Here is a 16457-nt window from a genome sequence, read left to right as displayed (position 1 = left end):
GCTACTTGCTTCCAGTTTGCCTTGTGGCGTTCCAAAAGCACATCTTTTGGGTATCCAAATGTGTCCAGAAAGCTTTTTTAGTATTCCTGCAACTACTCTGACCATTTGCAAATACTTTTTACCAGGAGTTCTGCATGTGTACAGCTCAAGAGGGGCAGTAGAGGAAGAATTAACGGTGTGTCCTAGCAGTGTGTCGTGACACATTAGTGTGTAGGTCTGTTGTACGAGCAATCTCCACGATCCTCCCAGGGCTGGAAAGGGGTTAGTTTAACCTCATGGTAGTAAAACTGAATTACTGCGACATGAAATAATGCATGTCTAAAAAGTGTCTCGGGACGCAGGTGGCGCTGTGGTCTAAACCATAGAGCCTAGGGTTTGCTGATCAGAAGGTCAGCCGTTTGAATCCCCGCGACGGGGTGAGCTCCCGTTGTTTGGTCCCTGCACCTGCCAACCTAGCAATTTGAAAGCATGTCAAAGTGCAAGTAGATAAATAGGTACTGCTCCAGCAGGAAGGTAAACGGTGTTTCCATGCGCTGCTCTGGTTCACCAGAAGCGGCTGTCATGCTGGTCACATGACCCGGAAGCTGTCTGCGGACAAACGTTGGCTCCCTCAGCCTATAGAGCGAGATGAGCGCCACAACCCCAGAGTCGTTTGCGACTGGACCTAATGGTCAGGGATACATTTACTTTTAAAAAGTGCGTCACAGACATGAAAAGTTTAGAAAGCTGAGTTAAGGGCCAAACTAAAGTTTTACCCAGTCCAGTTTAACTTGGTCATGTTCTAGTTACAGGTAGGTAGCCGTGTTGGTCTGAGTCGAAGCAAAATAAAAAAAATCCTTCAGTAGCACCTTAAAGACCAACTAAGTTTATATTTTGGTATGAGCTTTCGTGCGCATGCACACTTCTTCAGATACACTAGAAACAGAAGTGTCAGACCCTATATATATATACAGAGGGTGGTGGGGGTGGGTGGGAATGGGTGATGGGAGTGGTAAACCTGTAGATGGCTGTTAATGGCTGCTGATGGCTGCAATTAGTCCTGGGGGGGGGAGCAAGGGCTGAGGTGCTAAAGAAAGCTTGATCATGCATAATGAGATAAGAATCCGATGTCTCTATTCATCCCAGGTGCTTCCATGGTTTTAAGCTTGGTAATGATTTCCAATTCAGCAACTTGTCTTTCCAGTCTGGTCATGTTCGTTAATATAAATAGGTCTACTCTGAGTTGAATACCACCCTATGCATTCTTCATTTCATGGCAACTCCCTTTGTCTGTATTATGCAACTCTCCACATAAAAATAAAAAACCCCTAGGGATATATTTGATCTTGCCACATGTAGTTTGACCCTGTAACATTCATTTAAAATCTCATCTCTTGTGTGTTTCTGCTGTAGTGATAAAGGAAAATAGGAAATTGCCTTACACCAAGTCAGACTCCATCTAGTTTCTGGCTGGCAGCAGCCATCCAGGATCTCAACACAGGTCTTTTCCATCACTTGCTACCTGCTCTTTTTCACAGGAGATACCACAGAATGAACCTTTTACCAGTGATTTATCAGTAAACTGCAGTCCACTCCATTTATTTTGATAAAACCTTGTAGGGGGCAGAGGAAAGACACACACTTTTTTAAAATGTCGACTTTATTCTCAAAAAAAGGCTAAAACTTTAGCAGCTTCTTTTTCAATGCAGAAGAGATCGCCTTGTTGGTGATCGGGCACAGCCTCCTAGAAGCACCTCGAGTAAAAGCAAGCCCTCTTTAAACAAAGGGTTAATACGCAAAGCGCATCATGTATCCATGCCTTTCACATGTTCCCCTTTCACCAGGGGATATGCACCTGTCCAGTCCCCAGCAAACAGCGGCCATTCTTCTTCTGCACATAATTGAACTAATTAATACTAAATACAGAATAACCAGCGAATTAATACTAAAATTACAATCCATTGCAGGTCCATCATGAACCAGACAGTTCGCCCTTCCTTGCAGGGTAAGCGAGTCAACACCAAGATCTGAGGGGGGAAAGCTGGCCATCTCTGCCCCTGTGATTCTTCTTCCAGCATCCAATTTGCAGAATCTGGTGCGTTCTTTGAGCATGGCACAAGAGGTGCAGTAACAATGGAGACGAGGGCAGGACACATTTCACACTGCTTCCAACTTTCGTGGTTTGGGACTGAGGGGAAATGCCCAAGCCAACGGTTTCACATACAGATACACACGCACACATACAGTTGAGCCCAGGAGAGTGCAGCGGACAAATTAGATGAACTACAATCGTGAGCCTGCAAGCGACTACATTATAAAGGAAGTCTTTTTCACATTGCAATTTGAATTCGCTTCTCGGGAGCTACAGCTTTGCAAGATGGTCGCAGCCTCGGTAAAGATCAGAACATGCGCTGCCACTTTTTTATTCCTAAAGCATATAAAAACCCTATGAAATTGTGCGCTCACTTCCCGATGAGAAATACATTTCCACAAATGGATTTGAGTCCAGTACCGTGGTGGCGGCGGCTGCTTCTGCTTTAATTAAAAGCACGCTCAGTATCGATCCTTTTGCAGACTGTACTGCTGTTTTGGATAGCTATTATTAGGACTGATCCTGGGGTTTTACTCCTTTGGTAAGGTCTTCCTCACTCTTTTTTACATTTAGCAGTGCACACCACATGTGGCATCTGTGCTTAAAGTGGACACATGGATACATTTGGCCAGCCCCCCCCCCCCGGCAAAAAAATCTCAGAATCCTTAAGTGTTGTAATATGCCTTTAAACAGACAACTCTATATTGCTGTCCAATTTCCCAAGTTACCCAGCATCCCAATGAGCCATTCCTGGAGCTATTTCTGCTAACTCCTGAAATAATTGACTATATTCAAAACGCCTTTATCGGCTCACTTCCGTAAGAGGGAAAGTGGGAACAGAAAGCTCCACTATATGCCAGGATGGTGCAAGAACGCTGATTTTAATTGCAAACTTCAGAACACTTATTTGTTAAGGTCAAGTTCGCAGAGGATTTTCAATACTCCTCTTTAATAAGCTAAAACAAACTCTTTCAACCCACAGAAACGGCATCCAGGCAAAATGAGGCCCATGGTATATTTGTTTCTACCAGCAAAAATGTTTTTTCCCCAATTGGTGCTTCCTAGTGAACAGTTCCTGGCTTCTGTAAAAAACGGAGCGTGCAGTAATGGGATCACATCTAAAATTTCGCCTGGGGGGAAAGTTAGCAAAACTATTAGTACCCAAAGAAGTGAGAGAGCCAATCTCCACTCTTGTTGGTTTCAAAATATTGGCATTTCTATTTTTAACTTCCATGTCGATGAAAGTGTATGGACATGAGAGGCATTAACACTTATTTCCCACCCCCCCAAAAAAGAAACATGTTTTCAAGAGCTGTGCCCTAAAAACCAAATGATTTGGGCCATAATCTATAATCTATATACACAGGTCATTGCTTAGCTGGCAGGTCATGACAGCTGCATGATGGCTAATGTGCATTACACTTATTAAAAGGTCCGGGGGGGGGGGGGGAATGGTGCAAGAGAGATCTTGCATTACTCGGCAATTCCAAGGAAGTTTTCCTAGTTGCTTCCTGGAAGTGAAATGAAGACCTGGCTTCCGCTTGCCATCGGATACCTAGAGCACCCTTGTGAATCCTCACCACCTCCAGATTACAGGGGAATTCACATTTATATATATATTTATGTGTTTGTGTGTGTATATATCTTTAAAAAATTAAACCAGGTTATATTTCTGCTACGCTGACCCCGCAGGCGAAGTGGCCAGCCTGCCATGCTTCAAGGTTGTGAACCTGATGACATCCGCCAGTCAGATTGAGTTGAGGTGGCAGGAGCGGCCTTTGTCAAGACAGGCCTTCGCGAGAAGGAAGAGTCATAACCCTCGGAGGCTCGACTGGTTATCAGTTGAAATTGCAGCAAGTCAAATAGCTGATACTTTTCCCTTCCCCGGGCAATGGGGATTCCACATTGTTCACAAGCGTGTTTTGCCGCGCTTCGCCGATCAGCCGGCAAGCCAAGTCGAGAAAGAGTTTTTCCACGTTATCCGATTCTTTAGCCGAAGTCTCCAGATAGTACATGTCTTGGGCTTCGGAAAATTCCTCTGCTCTTTGTTGGGAGACTTCTCTTTTATCCGCTAAATCAATCTTGTTCCCTGCGTAAACAAAGCAAACGGAGGAGATTAGCTTGGCTGCAGGTAGCAGAAACCAATGAAAACTAAAAACAAAACCCCACCCTACAGAGCAGTGGAGTTTGGTCCATTAGGATGAATGGGCCACTGACCCACCAACCCTCAGCTTCTCCCCACCTTGCCTGCCTTATAAACCAGCCCGGGCTGCTGGCTTCCTCCTTAGTCTCAGCCATGGGTGGGCAAACTAAGTCCTGGGGGCCGGATCTGGCCCAATCACCTTCTAAATCCGGCCCGCAGATGGTCTGGGAAGAAACATGCCTTTACATGAGTAGAATGTGCTTTTATTTAAAATGCATCTCTGGGTTATTTGTGGGGCATAGGAATGCGTTCATTTCCCCCCCCCCCAAAAAAATATAGTTCGGCCCCCCACAAGGTCTGAGGGATAGTGGACCGGACCCCCTGCTGAAAAAGTTTGCTGACCCCTCTCAGCGTTGCCTTTGTAAAACTCAGCAGGGAGGAGGGGCACAAAACCAGAATTAAATATCTCCCACTTCCAGATTTGTCATCCACACCCCACCTTCCCAGGTATGGGCACTACCGCAACCTAAAGGGGGTGGGCAGCAGCTCTGCACGCCTCCCATTTTCTCTCCCTGTCCCTTGTCCGTATTCAAGGGGTAAATGTGTTTCATACTGTTAGGCTGCAGGCACAAAGCCAATGAGAAGCAGCCATTGCAGCTGGCCAGCTGCCCTAACTAAACCTCCCAAAAAGTTGATAACTAGCTCATCTTGGAATGGTGGAACTGTAGAGTTGGAAGGGACCCTGAGGGTCAGTTAGCCCAATCCCCTGCAATGCAGGAATCTCAACTAAAGCATCTGCCTTCTGTCATCAAGTCCAATTATTTCAAACAGGAAAGAAAGCCTGTTGTAGTTTTATATATATATTTAAAAAGTGGTCAATATATTTATATACAATCCCTGATGCCTATTTTGTACCCCTGTCCCAACACCCTTAAACGACTGGAAGAGGTTCCTTTTCAAATGGAGAAGATGCGGCCGAGGATGGGGAATTGTCAAGCCAGTGAGCCCTCCTGGGAATGGTGTGTGTGAGAGAGAGAACCACATTACTTTTCTGGGTGATCAGAATAACATTTCAGTGCCGAAAGAGCAGGTAGATGCAACCAGGGGTTTCTGAGCTACAAATGGAGGCTGCAACAAAATATTGCTGTGCAGGATACTCCAGTTCTGAAGACTCCATTTGATTCTCCCTCCCCATTTGCTCCCCCAGTCCTCACAAAGAAAAGCATTCCATGGCCACTGAGCTAATACATTTCTCATTCAGCTATGTTTTTGGGGAAGCTGTTTCTCCCTTCCCCTTTTGCACTGTTTCCCTAAAGGATGGTGTGGTTTTTTTTGGGGGGGGGGTGGTACGGGCAAATCTTGGGGTTTCCCCGAGCCTGCAGATGCTTCCTTCCTGTGCACAGATACTGGTGTTTTGCCTGCGTAAGCAACGTCAGTCACCTCTGAACACTGGAGACGGAAGGCGTGGTCTCGTGCGGTATTTCCAATTGATTGATAAAAGATGAAATGCAGCTCAGCTGCAATCCTGAGACTGGGGAGGGAGTCCCCTTAAATGAGGGACTTGCGTCCAAAAAAATGGGCATGGGGAGCAGGCTGTTTGGTTAAGAAAACGCTGCAATTTGTGGGCTTGCCAACAAGACATACAAAACTCGTAAGAGAGGTGAAGCCTGGAAGCCTAGACTCTCTTTCTCCTTCCCTTCCCTGCTCTCCTTGGAAGTGACCAGCTCTGTCTGCATACAGCCTCTTTACTACTACAATAATATCTGCCAAAGGCAATCAACAGCTCTATAAAATTGCTCCGGGAGCCGTTTGAGACCTTGGGCCTCCATATCCTTGCTAAAAATCGCTGGCATTAAACATAGCGCAGTGCATAGCTGTGTTCAAAGGCGGCAGGCCACACATACCTCCCTTCTGCAAATGCTTCCAATGGCCCTGTGCTCCGACTCCCCCCCCCCAACTCTGCCACCCATGGATTTGCTATTAAGGCTCCCTTTGCATCAATGCCTCTTACCCACTAGGACGGTGATGACCTTATTGCTGGCGTACTGCTCTATCTCCCGCAGCCACTCTGGGAGGCATCGGAAGGACTCTTCACAGGTGATGTCATAGGTCAGTATTAATGCATTGGCACTGCGATAGTAACTTTGAGTAATGGACCGAAATCGCTCTTGTCCTGCCGTGTCCCAGATCTGCAGCTTTTTTTTTTCCAGGACAGGAGAGGAAAAATGATTGAGGTGGGTGGGTGGGAAAGAGAAAGTGACTGCATTAGTACAAAATCCTCATTTATAATGTCTCAATGACCCTAATTACCTTCCTGAGAATGTCTCAGCGTAGGCAATATTTCTTCCGTATGCCACCCAATAAACTCAACCCTGTTTTAAGAATGTCGAAAAGTGCCTTGCTGGATCTGTTTAAAACAAGGTTGTATTACATGTCAAGAGGCCCACGGCTTCACCCCGAATATTATTAGGAGAAACGGAAGGGATGGATCGCTCTCTCTTAGCTCCTTCCATGATTCGTGCTGATATAAACTTCTATCGTGCCTGGTCTACTTTATGACACAGAACAGAGACAACCCTTTCTACATTTTGAGATTTACAAGAGGAGGCATGAAGCTGAGATGACTCTTGGGCTTGGGTATTTTGGGGGGTCAGGAGGGTTGTTGAGAGGGGAGCTGTTGCTGTTAATAATAATTTTTGTATCTTTATTTTAGATCTTCTGAATTTTATGTGAAAATTTTGGTTGTGTGTTTTTGATACTTTATTTATTGTTTATTACTACTTTTGTTATGTTTGTAATTCTTTTAAAGCCACCTTCAGCATGGTTTCAACTATGGAAAAGCAACATACAAATAAAATTATGTATGTATGCATGGCATCCCCGGTGATTCTCCTTGGAAACAGCCTCATGTGGATATATGCATACAAAGTGATGGGGGAAGGTGACTGGGCAGGTGGGCAGCCCTTCCGGGGGTGGGATAAGGAATGGGCTGCCCACCATAAAAGGTTCCCTACCCTTGCCCTACAACAACTTGGGGTCCCTCCAGACTGGTGCCCCCCCCGTGTATTCTGCAACATGGCATTGAATCAAATATTGCATTAGTCCTGGATTTATACTGCACAGTCCACACACCACTCTGCTTTATTAGTTGCTCTACAATGCTTCCCCAGAAAATTTTCTATACATCTATGGAAATCGGGAAAATCTTAGACGTATGGCAGCCCATTAAGCAATTTTGCCCAAAAAGCTCAACGACTTTTCTGTCCATAGTTACACTGTTTTAAATATGGCAACCCTAGAATATAAGATATTTCAGCAGGAAGTTAAGGGACATGCACCAATCTGAAGCAAAGCAGGATGTCCTTCCGGAAAACCTCTGCAGGTGCAAATAATGTTGAAAGCGGGAGCATGTATAACCAACCTAATAGCATAATAGGCACAAATAATCGTGAATGCATAATAGAAAGGGTGTCTGCGGGGCCCTTAGGCAATCTGCACTTGCCATGCTATAGCAACCATTCGCAATACCCCTTCCAAAGCAGCCAGTATACTTATAGGTGAAGTGAAGTGAGAGCTGGACCATAAAGAAGGCTGATCGCCGAAGAATTGATGCTTTTGAATTATGGTGCTGGAGGAGACTCTTGAGAGTCCCATGGACTGCAAGAAGATCAAACCTATCAATTCTTCAGGAAATCAGCCCCGAGTGCTCACTGGAAGGACAGATCCTGAAGCTGAGGCTCCAATACTTTGGCCACCTCATGAGAAGAGAAGACTCCCTGGAAAAGACCCTGATGTTGGGAAAGATTGAGGGCACTAGGAGAAGGGGAAGTCAGAGGACAAGATGGTTGGACAGTGTTCTCGAAGCTACGAACATGAGTTTGACCAAACTGCGGGAGGCAGTGCAAGACAGGAGTGCCTGGCGTGCTATGGTCCATGGGGTCACGAAGAGTCGGACACGACTAAACGACTAAACAACAACAACATACTTATCGGTTGCCAGCTAAGCCCAGTAGTAGAGGCCATTTGTTAGACTCTGGGTCGCCAATGTTCACCTCCAACATGCAAAGCAAGCGCCAGGAGGGGTTTTCAGAAGAGAGAAGCCACAGGTGGGAGAGTGAGGTGCTTAACCCCTAGCCTCCCAGCCACTTTCCTCTACAATCTCTTTCTTAGTTGCTTTCTCCCAATTGATTGGGAAACCTGATCTTTGGTTCATATGGGGGGGTAGGGGGGCAGAGGCAGAGTGAAAGACCGGGGAAATGAGATACTTCTATGGGGATCCCCACTGCTGCCACGATGAAGTCACATATGAAGGGGCAACTCATAGGATGCAGAGTTTTCATACATCACACAACATGGCGCCAATATGAGAGTTCCGATCCCAGGTATTTCCCTGAGTGGTCATATAGTTTAACAGAGAAAAGTGTTTTCCTTATGTCATCTAACACACAAATCAACTCAAGGTGGAGTCAGGAAAAAAAATCAAACAAACCCTTACCTTTATTTTTTCACCATTTATCTCCACTGTCTTAATCATAAAGTCAACGCCGATTGTGGCTCCTTGCCCTGGTGGAAAAAGACCCTTGAGAAGGGAAAACAAACATTGTTCATAAAACATTTTCAGCATAAGGAATGTTGGACATTTCACACTGCCACTGTCCACGTGGAAGAATCTTGTGAACACCGATCAATGTTCTGACTTGAGGCTCTGTGTCATTACATGCCTCTTCTGACTCTCTTCTTTACAGAAGGCTGGAGGGAAATTTTCAGATTTCCTGCATCAGTAGGATTTTGCTCAAGGCAACAGGCCTGCAGCATAATGGCAATCAATGAGCAAATTCCAGGCACCACCAACAGGTCCAATTCTAGTTTTTTGCAGGCAAGGAGGCAACATTCAGTAGCTGGGGAATGTGGCCAAGGAGTTGACATCTGCAGCTCTGTGCACAGATGGTCTCCAGAGTCCCTCGGGGACATTGTCCTCCCTTCGTAAAGCGCTTGGACGATACTCTCCTGAGCTGCACACTTTAATTTGGATTTCTCATACACTGTTCTCCCTCGACCAGCTCGGAGAAACCACTTCACGAACCCCCACCACAAGCTACTGTTCTGCAGCCGGTTTTTCAGAAGATGGAGGCCCAAGTTGTGCAAATCCCATTTGACATGGAGGACCAGCCCACCGGAGTAAAAAAAAAAAAATTGTCTGGAGGCTATCAGAGGTAGCTGAAAAAGCCCAAGTTTTTCTCATTAAGTTAAATATGTGCAGGTTCTCTCTCACCCCCCCCCAACTTTTTATACAGAAGAGATGTTTGGGTGGTTTTGTCCCCGTCCTCCCCTGTGCACAGCAAGCGAGATTTATGTTCCTTGCAAAGGAACACAAATCACCTGGAGATGTCTCCCAGAAACCACCGGATCACAGCGGGTTCGGTCAGTCTGCAGTGCTCCCAGCAGAATTTTAAGTCGCCGCTGTTGGAACAGAGCAAGCAAGCGAGCGAGCAAGCACCAGCTGCCTCTTTTGTTAGCTCTGCGCCACAACTTGTTCCTCTTGTTTTGTTGGACACATCCATCCCTCAGAACACCTACAGGGATGGGCTGTGGAGTGGATAAGCTGGTGTTTTGATTCCACCCCCCCCCCACTTCCCCGGGGGTGGGGGTCAACTTTGCTCCAGCCCCCATGGCAGGCTGCCCATAGAAAAGAGAATATTTCCAGGCACATTCTTTGAAAGGTCTCCACGGGGAAGAAGTGCTGACTGCTTAAGATGCAGAACTGCCAAGAAACATTCTGTGCGTTACGCAATCACTCGGCAACAACTTCCTTTCTACCAGGCAAATGCAACGTCGCCGTTGACCCTTTCAATGTCTGTTTAGGGAAGCTTTTAATGTTTGACACACTATTGTATTTTAATATTTTGTTGGAAGCCGTCCAGAGTGGCTGGGGAAACCCAGCCAGATGGGTGGGGTATATATAATAAGTTGTTGTTGTTGCACAGAAAGGGAAGGGGGAAGCCCATTTTCCACCAAAGTGGGCATCACCTACTCATAGAAATATAACAAGAGCCCATCTAGGTCTGTATCCAGGGGCTGACCAGGTGCCTATGGGAAGTCTGCAGTACAACAGCACGCTCCCCTGCACCTGGGTCATCCAGTCCAACCCCCCAGTGATGCAGGAACCACAGCTAAAGAATCTCCAGTGGATCCTCTGTTTAAAAACCTCCAAGTTCCTGTTTGATGCTGCAATCCTCAAATGATGTGCATGGTCCAACAGGATTTCCCTGGCCTGTCTTCACCCACGAGGTTCACCCTGCCCCAAAACCTAGCAGCAGCAGAGCCTGCCGTTCAAAGATGGAGAGCCTGCGGCCCTTCAAATGCTGTTGGACTCCAACTCCCATCATCCCTGACCAGAGGCCAGGGATGATGGGAGTTGGAGTCCAAAAACATATGGAGATCGCCATACTGGCCACCCTGATACAAGAATATGGGAACACCTGGAAGGTCACAGGCAAGCCACTCCTGCTTCGGCTGGTGCCCTCCCTTACTATATAATGGTACAGTCCTGCCTCGTACCAGGAGAAGATGGCCGAGGCTCCCCTGGGTCCTAGCTCCTTCCACCTGCGCACTAACACATATATGAATGTGCTGCGTACACATCTGCCCTGTCCTTCTCGAATGCCCGAAGCATCAACATCACTGAAATGCCACCTTACCTGAGTAAACCGCCGCACTAAGCAGGTCTTCCCCACGCCAGCGTTCCCAATTAAAACTATTTTGAAGAGAAAGTCATAATCTTCCATACTCATTTACACAGCTGCAAGGGAAAGGAAAACAAAGAATTAAAAAAAAAAAGAAATCCCCAAAGGGCTTCCGTTGCAGTCGGTCTTCTCCAAAGGGCTTTAACTCCCGCTGGTTAAAGGAGCACCAGGTTTCCAGTTAAGCTCCCTGGAATCCACCGGCGATACAGAATCAGAAGCAAAATACATAAAGGAGAGACGTTAGAAGACCCAGTGACTTATTTCATGATTGACGGACTTTGATCCTCCAGGTATTCAAGGCAAAGGTCACTGCAGTATTGGCAGTTTCTCGCCAGCACACAGAAGTCATGGCAGCACATGAACCCAGGAACTACTGTTGTCCCTCCTCTAGGTTAGATTACTGCAACGTCTTGTACGTAGGACTGCACCTGAATTTGGCAACCAAAAGGGTTTGAGCATATCACACCAATCTTGGCCCGACTGCACTGGCTGCCAGTTAGCTTCCGGGCCCAATTCAAAGTGCTGGTTTTGACCTATAAAGCCTTAAAGGGCTCAGGACTGCAATACCTCAAGGATTGCCTCTCCCCATATAAACAGACGCAGACTCTGTTATCATCTTCGGAGACCCTTATTTGTGTGTTTCCTCCACATGAGGGCCAGAGGGTGGCAACACGAGGACGGGGCCTTTTCTGTGGTGGCTCCCCAGGGAGGTTTGTCTGCGGCCTTCATTATACACCTTTAGGCTCCAGGTGAAAACATTCCTCTTCAACCAGGCCTTGACTAAATGACATTCAATGCCCTTTTAAATGTGTTGTGGGAACAGGGATTGTTGGTTTGTTGTTGTTCTAATTTTATATTTTGAATTGCCCTGAGATCTGTGGATGAAGGATAGTACGCAAATTTAATAAATAATAATATAGTTCCCTTATGCAGCATTCAGACTGACTGATCAGTCTACATCCCAATTCCAAAGAAGGGCAGTGCCAAAGAATGCTCCAACTACCGCACAATTGCACTCATTTCACACGCTAGCAAGGTTATGCTTAAAATTCTACAAGGCAGGCTTAGGCAGTATGTGGACCGAGAAATCCCAGAAGTGCAAGCTGGATTTCGAAGGGGCAGAGGAACCAGAGACCAAATAGCAAACATGCGCTGGATTATGGAGAAAGCTAGAGAGTTCCAGAAAAACGTCTACTTCTGCTTCATTGACTATGCAAAAGCCTTTGACTGTGTCGACCACAGCAAACTATGGCAGGTTCTTAAAGAAATGGGAGTGCCTGATCACCTCATCTGTCTCCTGAGAAATCTCTATGTGGGACAAGAAGCTACAGTTAGAACTGGATATGGAACAACTGATTGGTTCAAAATTGGGAAAGGAGTACGACAAGGTTGTATATTGTCTCCCTGCTTATTTAACTTATATGCAGAATTCATCATGCGAAAGGCTGGACTAGATGAATCCCAAACTGGAATTAAGATTGCCGGAAGAAATATCAACAACCTCAGATATGCAGATGACACAACCTTGATGGCAGAAAGCGAGGAGGAATTAAAGAACCTTTTAATGAGGGTGAAAGAGGAGAACGCAAAATATGGTCTGAAGCTCAACATCAAAAAAACCAAGATCATGGCCACTGGTCCCATCACCTCCTGGCACATAGAAGGGGAAGAAATGGAGGCAGTGAGAGATTTTACTTTCTTGGGCTCCTTGATCACTGCAGATGGTGACAGCAGTCACGAAATTAAAAGACGCCTGCTTCTTGGGAGAAAAGGAATTACAAACCTAGACAGCATCTTAAAAAGCAGAGACATCACCTTGCCTACAAAGGTCCATATAGTTAAAGCTATGGTTTTCCCAGTAGTGATGTATGGAAGTGAGAGCTGGACCATAAAGAAGGCTGATCGCCAAAGAATTGATGCTTTTGAATTATGGTGCTGGAGGAGACTCTTGAGAGTCCCATGGACTGCAAGAAGATCAAACCTATCCATTCTGAAGGAAATCAGCCCTGAGTGCTCACTGGAAGGACAGATCGTGAAGCTGAGGCTCCAATACTTTGGCCATCTCATGAGAAGAGAAAAATCCTTGGAAAAGACCCTGATGTTGGGAAAGATGGAGGGCACTAGGAGAAGGGGACGACAGAGGACAAGATGGTTGGACAGTGTTCTCGAAGCTACGAACATGAGTTTGACCAAACTGCGGGAGGCAGTGCAAGACAGAAGTGCCTGGCGTGCTATGGTCCATGGGGTCACGAAGATTCGGACACGACTAAACAACAACAACATACAGCATTCAGAGCAACAGTTCCCAAACTCCTTTGGGCCACCAACCCTTTAGTTTCATAAACTTCTCCCCAGTTCCCCCTAGCCTACAAAAAGCATTATTCAGAATAGCAGTCTGAAGAACCCGCTAAGGAAGATAATAACACAATTTTTAAAAATCAAAACAGTAACAAGTGATCGCACATTTATTCACATACTAATACGCAATTCACATAAGTGACACATTGTTAATATCACATTTTTTACAGAAATTGTTAATACTGTACTTGTTTAATGTGTTTACAACAAAAAAATATTGGTACCATGCTTCAGTTTTCAAAACACTCTTCTCTCTATTGTTAAACTCCTTAACCTACACTTTGAGGCTTTAAAGCACATACGTTTCAGTAATCCTTGAGTGTCAGCCTGGCGCAAAAAATGGCACCCAGACTTTTTGAGGTGCTCGCAAATGGAGAATCTTTGGGTGTGAAATGCACCTGGCGCCCTGCTAATTTCGAACCCTGGGGTGGATGTGGAAAGCACGTGGTTTGGAGCCAACTTTGTCATCTCAACCTCGTCATACGAACATGACTGCAACTGGACTTTGGCTTCAGCCAACTCGCTTCTCGCCTGTTGCTGTTTCTATCCTTCATTACAGATGCAGCCTTGCGTCACCCTCAGTGCTCAGTGACCCTTGGGCAGCTCGAGGTATAAAACCTCAGACGGCAGCTCCTGGATGCCGTTCAACTTTTTGTCCATAATTGCACCGAAGCCACGGGGTGGTTTTGGAAGAAGGCCTTCGGTTTCCCTCTGCTAAACACAGGAAGTTAATTCAGTGTTTAAAGCGGTAAGAAGAGCCCTGGTGGCTCAGACTGAAGGTCTATCTAGTCTGCTTCCCACCGCAGCCTCCAACCAGATGCTTCCAGGAAGGTGGTGCAAGGAAGTGGCGCAAGAGCCCCCTCTCACAATTCTTCTCCAGCATCTGGTACTCAGAGGCATGGTGCCTCCGATTCTGGAAGTAGTATACTGCACAGAGTCAGCACGGTATCATAGTTAGAGTGTTTGGCTATGACCTGGGAGATCAGGGTTCGAATCCCTACTCAACCATGAAGCTCCCTGGGTGACCTTGGGGCATCCACTGTCTCTCAGCCTAAACTACCTTGCAGGGTTGTTGTGAGAACCACATACACCACCTAGAGCTCCTTGGAGCTAACCTTATCCTCCACAAATATGTCTTAAATCCCTGTTCAAAGCAGCCCAGAGATGTTCATGCATACCTTGTGGTAGCAAATTCCATATGGGCTGCGTGAAGATCACCTCCTCGTTTGTCTATCCCGAACTCCCGCCAATGTTCAGCGGCACTGAATGACCCTGGGCTCTAATATTGTAAAAGAAATCTCTCTGTTCACTTCATATAAGAGAACATCTTCTTCTGCTCCAGAGAGTCAAAAAATTGGCAAACGACCTGAATCAGTTTTATAGCAGGTTCGAAAGTCAAGCATTATCAACTATCAACTAGTGCCATTCAGTCGGCGCCAGAGGCACCAACAACCACCTCAACCTGTTCTGAAATCACTCCGCTGGTGATCTTGAAATAGTGCTCTGCACACTTTGTATAAAGTACTTTTATATTGCAATTGTAGCCGAAACAAAATTCCAAGTACTGTGTATTAGTACTGGGCCAATAAATTATTATTCTATTCTATTCTATTCTATTCTATCCTATCCTATCCTATCCTATCCTATCCACTCTGCCCATTATCTTGAATGTTCTGTTTTATTATGTCTACTTGCTTGATTTTATTGGTATTGCACTCATAACGGCCTCAACCAGAAGCCAACATAATTTGGGGCTATCCACAAACCAAAAAGACCTCACTGCTCTTTCCTGACTCCACTTCCAGTCCGCTTTAACAAATAAAAACAATAGGGTCTTGCGCACTTGGGAAATTACCAGTACTGTATCTAATTTAGCGTGGTCTGGGATTTCAAAAAATAAACACAGGTAACATTCGTGAGTCCATCAACTATAGGTGAAGAAGATTCAATCACATGCGAGGAAAAGCTTATAGAAGCATACTGCTAGCAGCAGCGCTATGCGTGAGTTAATCAACTGCAGTAAACAAGATTAAATTAGCAAGGGTGGAGAAGTCCTTGGGGTACAGCAAAATCCCAACCCTTTGAAGCCTAAAGCTGGATTTGCAAGGCATCACATTAGAGATCATTGTAGCTTGCTGAAGCCTTAAGAAGGTAAAAGGAGCCTGCTGGATCAGGCCAATGGCCCACCCACTTCAGCATCCTGTTCTCATGGTGGCCAACCAGATACCCTCTCCTCTCCTGTGGTTTCCAGCAACTGGCATTCAGAAGCAACCGCACGGGCAGAGCACAGCCATCCATGCCTTATCCTCTGTGAATCTGCCTTGCACTTAAGCACTAGCCTGGTAGCCAAAGGTGAACAGGAATTGCATGCAGGCAACACTTTACATCAGCTGCCCCTGTGAGCCTCTCTGCGCTTTTCCCCACCCTTGCCCTTGAATGTGCGTGACTGACTTCTCTTCAGCAATCGCATGTGTCAGGGCCACACAGATAAGGTTGATCCTTTGTCCCTGTCTGTGCAGACACAGGGGGAAAGGACACCCAGAGGAAAAATACTAGGGGGGGTGGGGAGGACTAAGCTGGTTTTATTGGAAGCAGAAGGCAAAGAGAAGCCAAAACACATTCTGAAAGGGAAGGGGAGAGTAAGATGGAAACACCCATCTGCAAAGTCTAAATATTTCTTGGAAATCTTTCTGGCTGCTGCAGATGCATTTCTGGCCTCTGGAATGTGGTGTCAGGGTTGTTACAAACGCTCACAGCTGGCCAGAACAATCAGCTCCCTTGGAGAAGATTGCCAAAGGTCCAGGGCAAACAGAAAACCAACAGACCCTTTGACCCAGGTGCACAATTGCTACAAAGCATACTGATGAAAAGACTGGCTTTTGGGAATACTATAAAAACAGACAAAGGACTGCTTCAGAAAAGGGGGGTGGGAGTGCAAGAAAGACCAAGGCTCCGCCAGGTTTAGATTTCTTCTCCCCCACAAAGCAACGTCTGAGTAAGTTCAGGGACTAGATGAATTCAAGCTGTATAAATATAAACCCTACCACCAGGCCATAAAATTCTGCAATAAGAGCCAAATTATGTGTGGTTCCAGAAATCCATTATTCTGCCATTGCTACCTGTTTGGCCATGCAGAGCACTA

General features: G+C 46.0%; 1 protein-coding gene across 3 annotated transcripts in view; it reads right to left on the bottom strand.

Moving 5' to 3' along the window:
- Window positions 1-1040: 1040 nt before the first annotated feature.
- Window positions 1041-16457, bottom strand: part of RAB30 (RAB30, member RAS oncogene family) — a 39543-nt gene continuing 24126 nt past the window's right edge. For all 3 annotated transcript variants that reach the window (XM_060273908.1, XM_035115332.2, XM_035115333.2), the window contains 4 exons: window positions 10913-11013; window positions 8710-8793; window positions 6226-6409; window positions 1041-4160 (listed from right to left, as the gene is read on the bottom strand). In XM_060273908.1, coding sequence (XP_060129891.1) covers window positions 3910-4160; window positions 6226-6409; window positions 8710-8793; window positions 10913-11005 — 612 coding nt within the window. In that variant the 5' untranslated portion in view covers window positions 11006-11013 and the 3' untranslated portion in view covers window positions 1041-3909. The remainder of the gene's footprint in view (window positions 4161-6225; window positions 6410-8709; window positions 8794-10912; window positions 11014-16457) is intronic.

Source organism: Zootoca vivipara, chromosome 4 (assembly GCF_963506605.1).
Source record: "Zootoca vivipara chromosome 4, rZooViv1.1, whole genome shotgun sequence".
Lineage (NCBI taxonomy): Eukaryota > Metazoa > Chordata > Lepidosauria > Squamata > Lacertidae > Zootoca > Zootoca vivipara.
The sequence above is the reverse complement of the archived record's forward strand: the minus strand, read 5'-3'. Positions and strand labels throughout refer to the sequence as shown.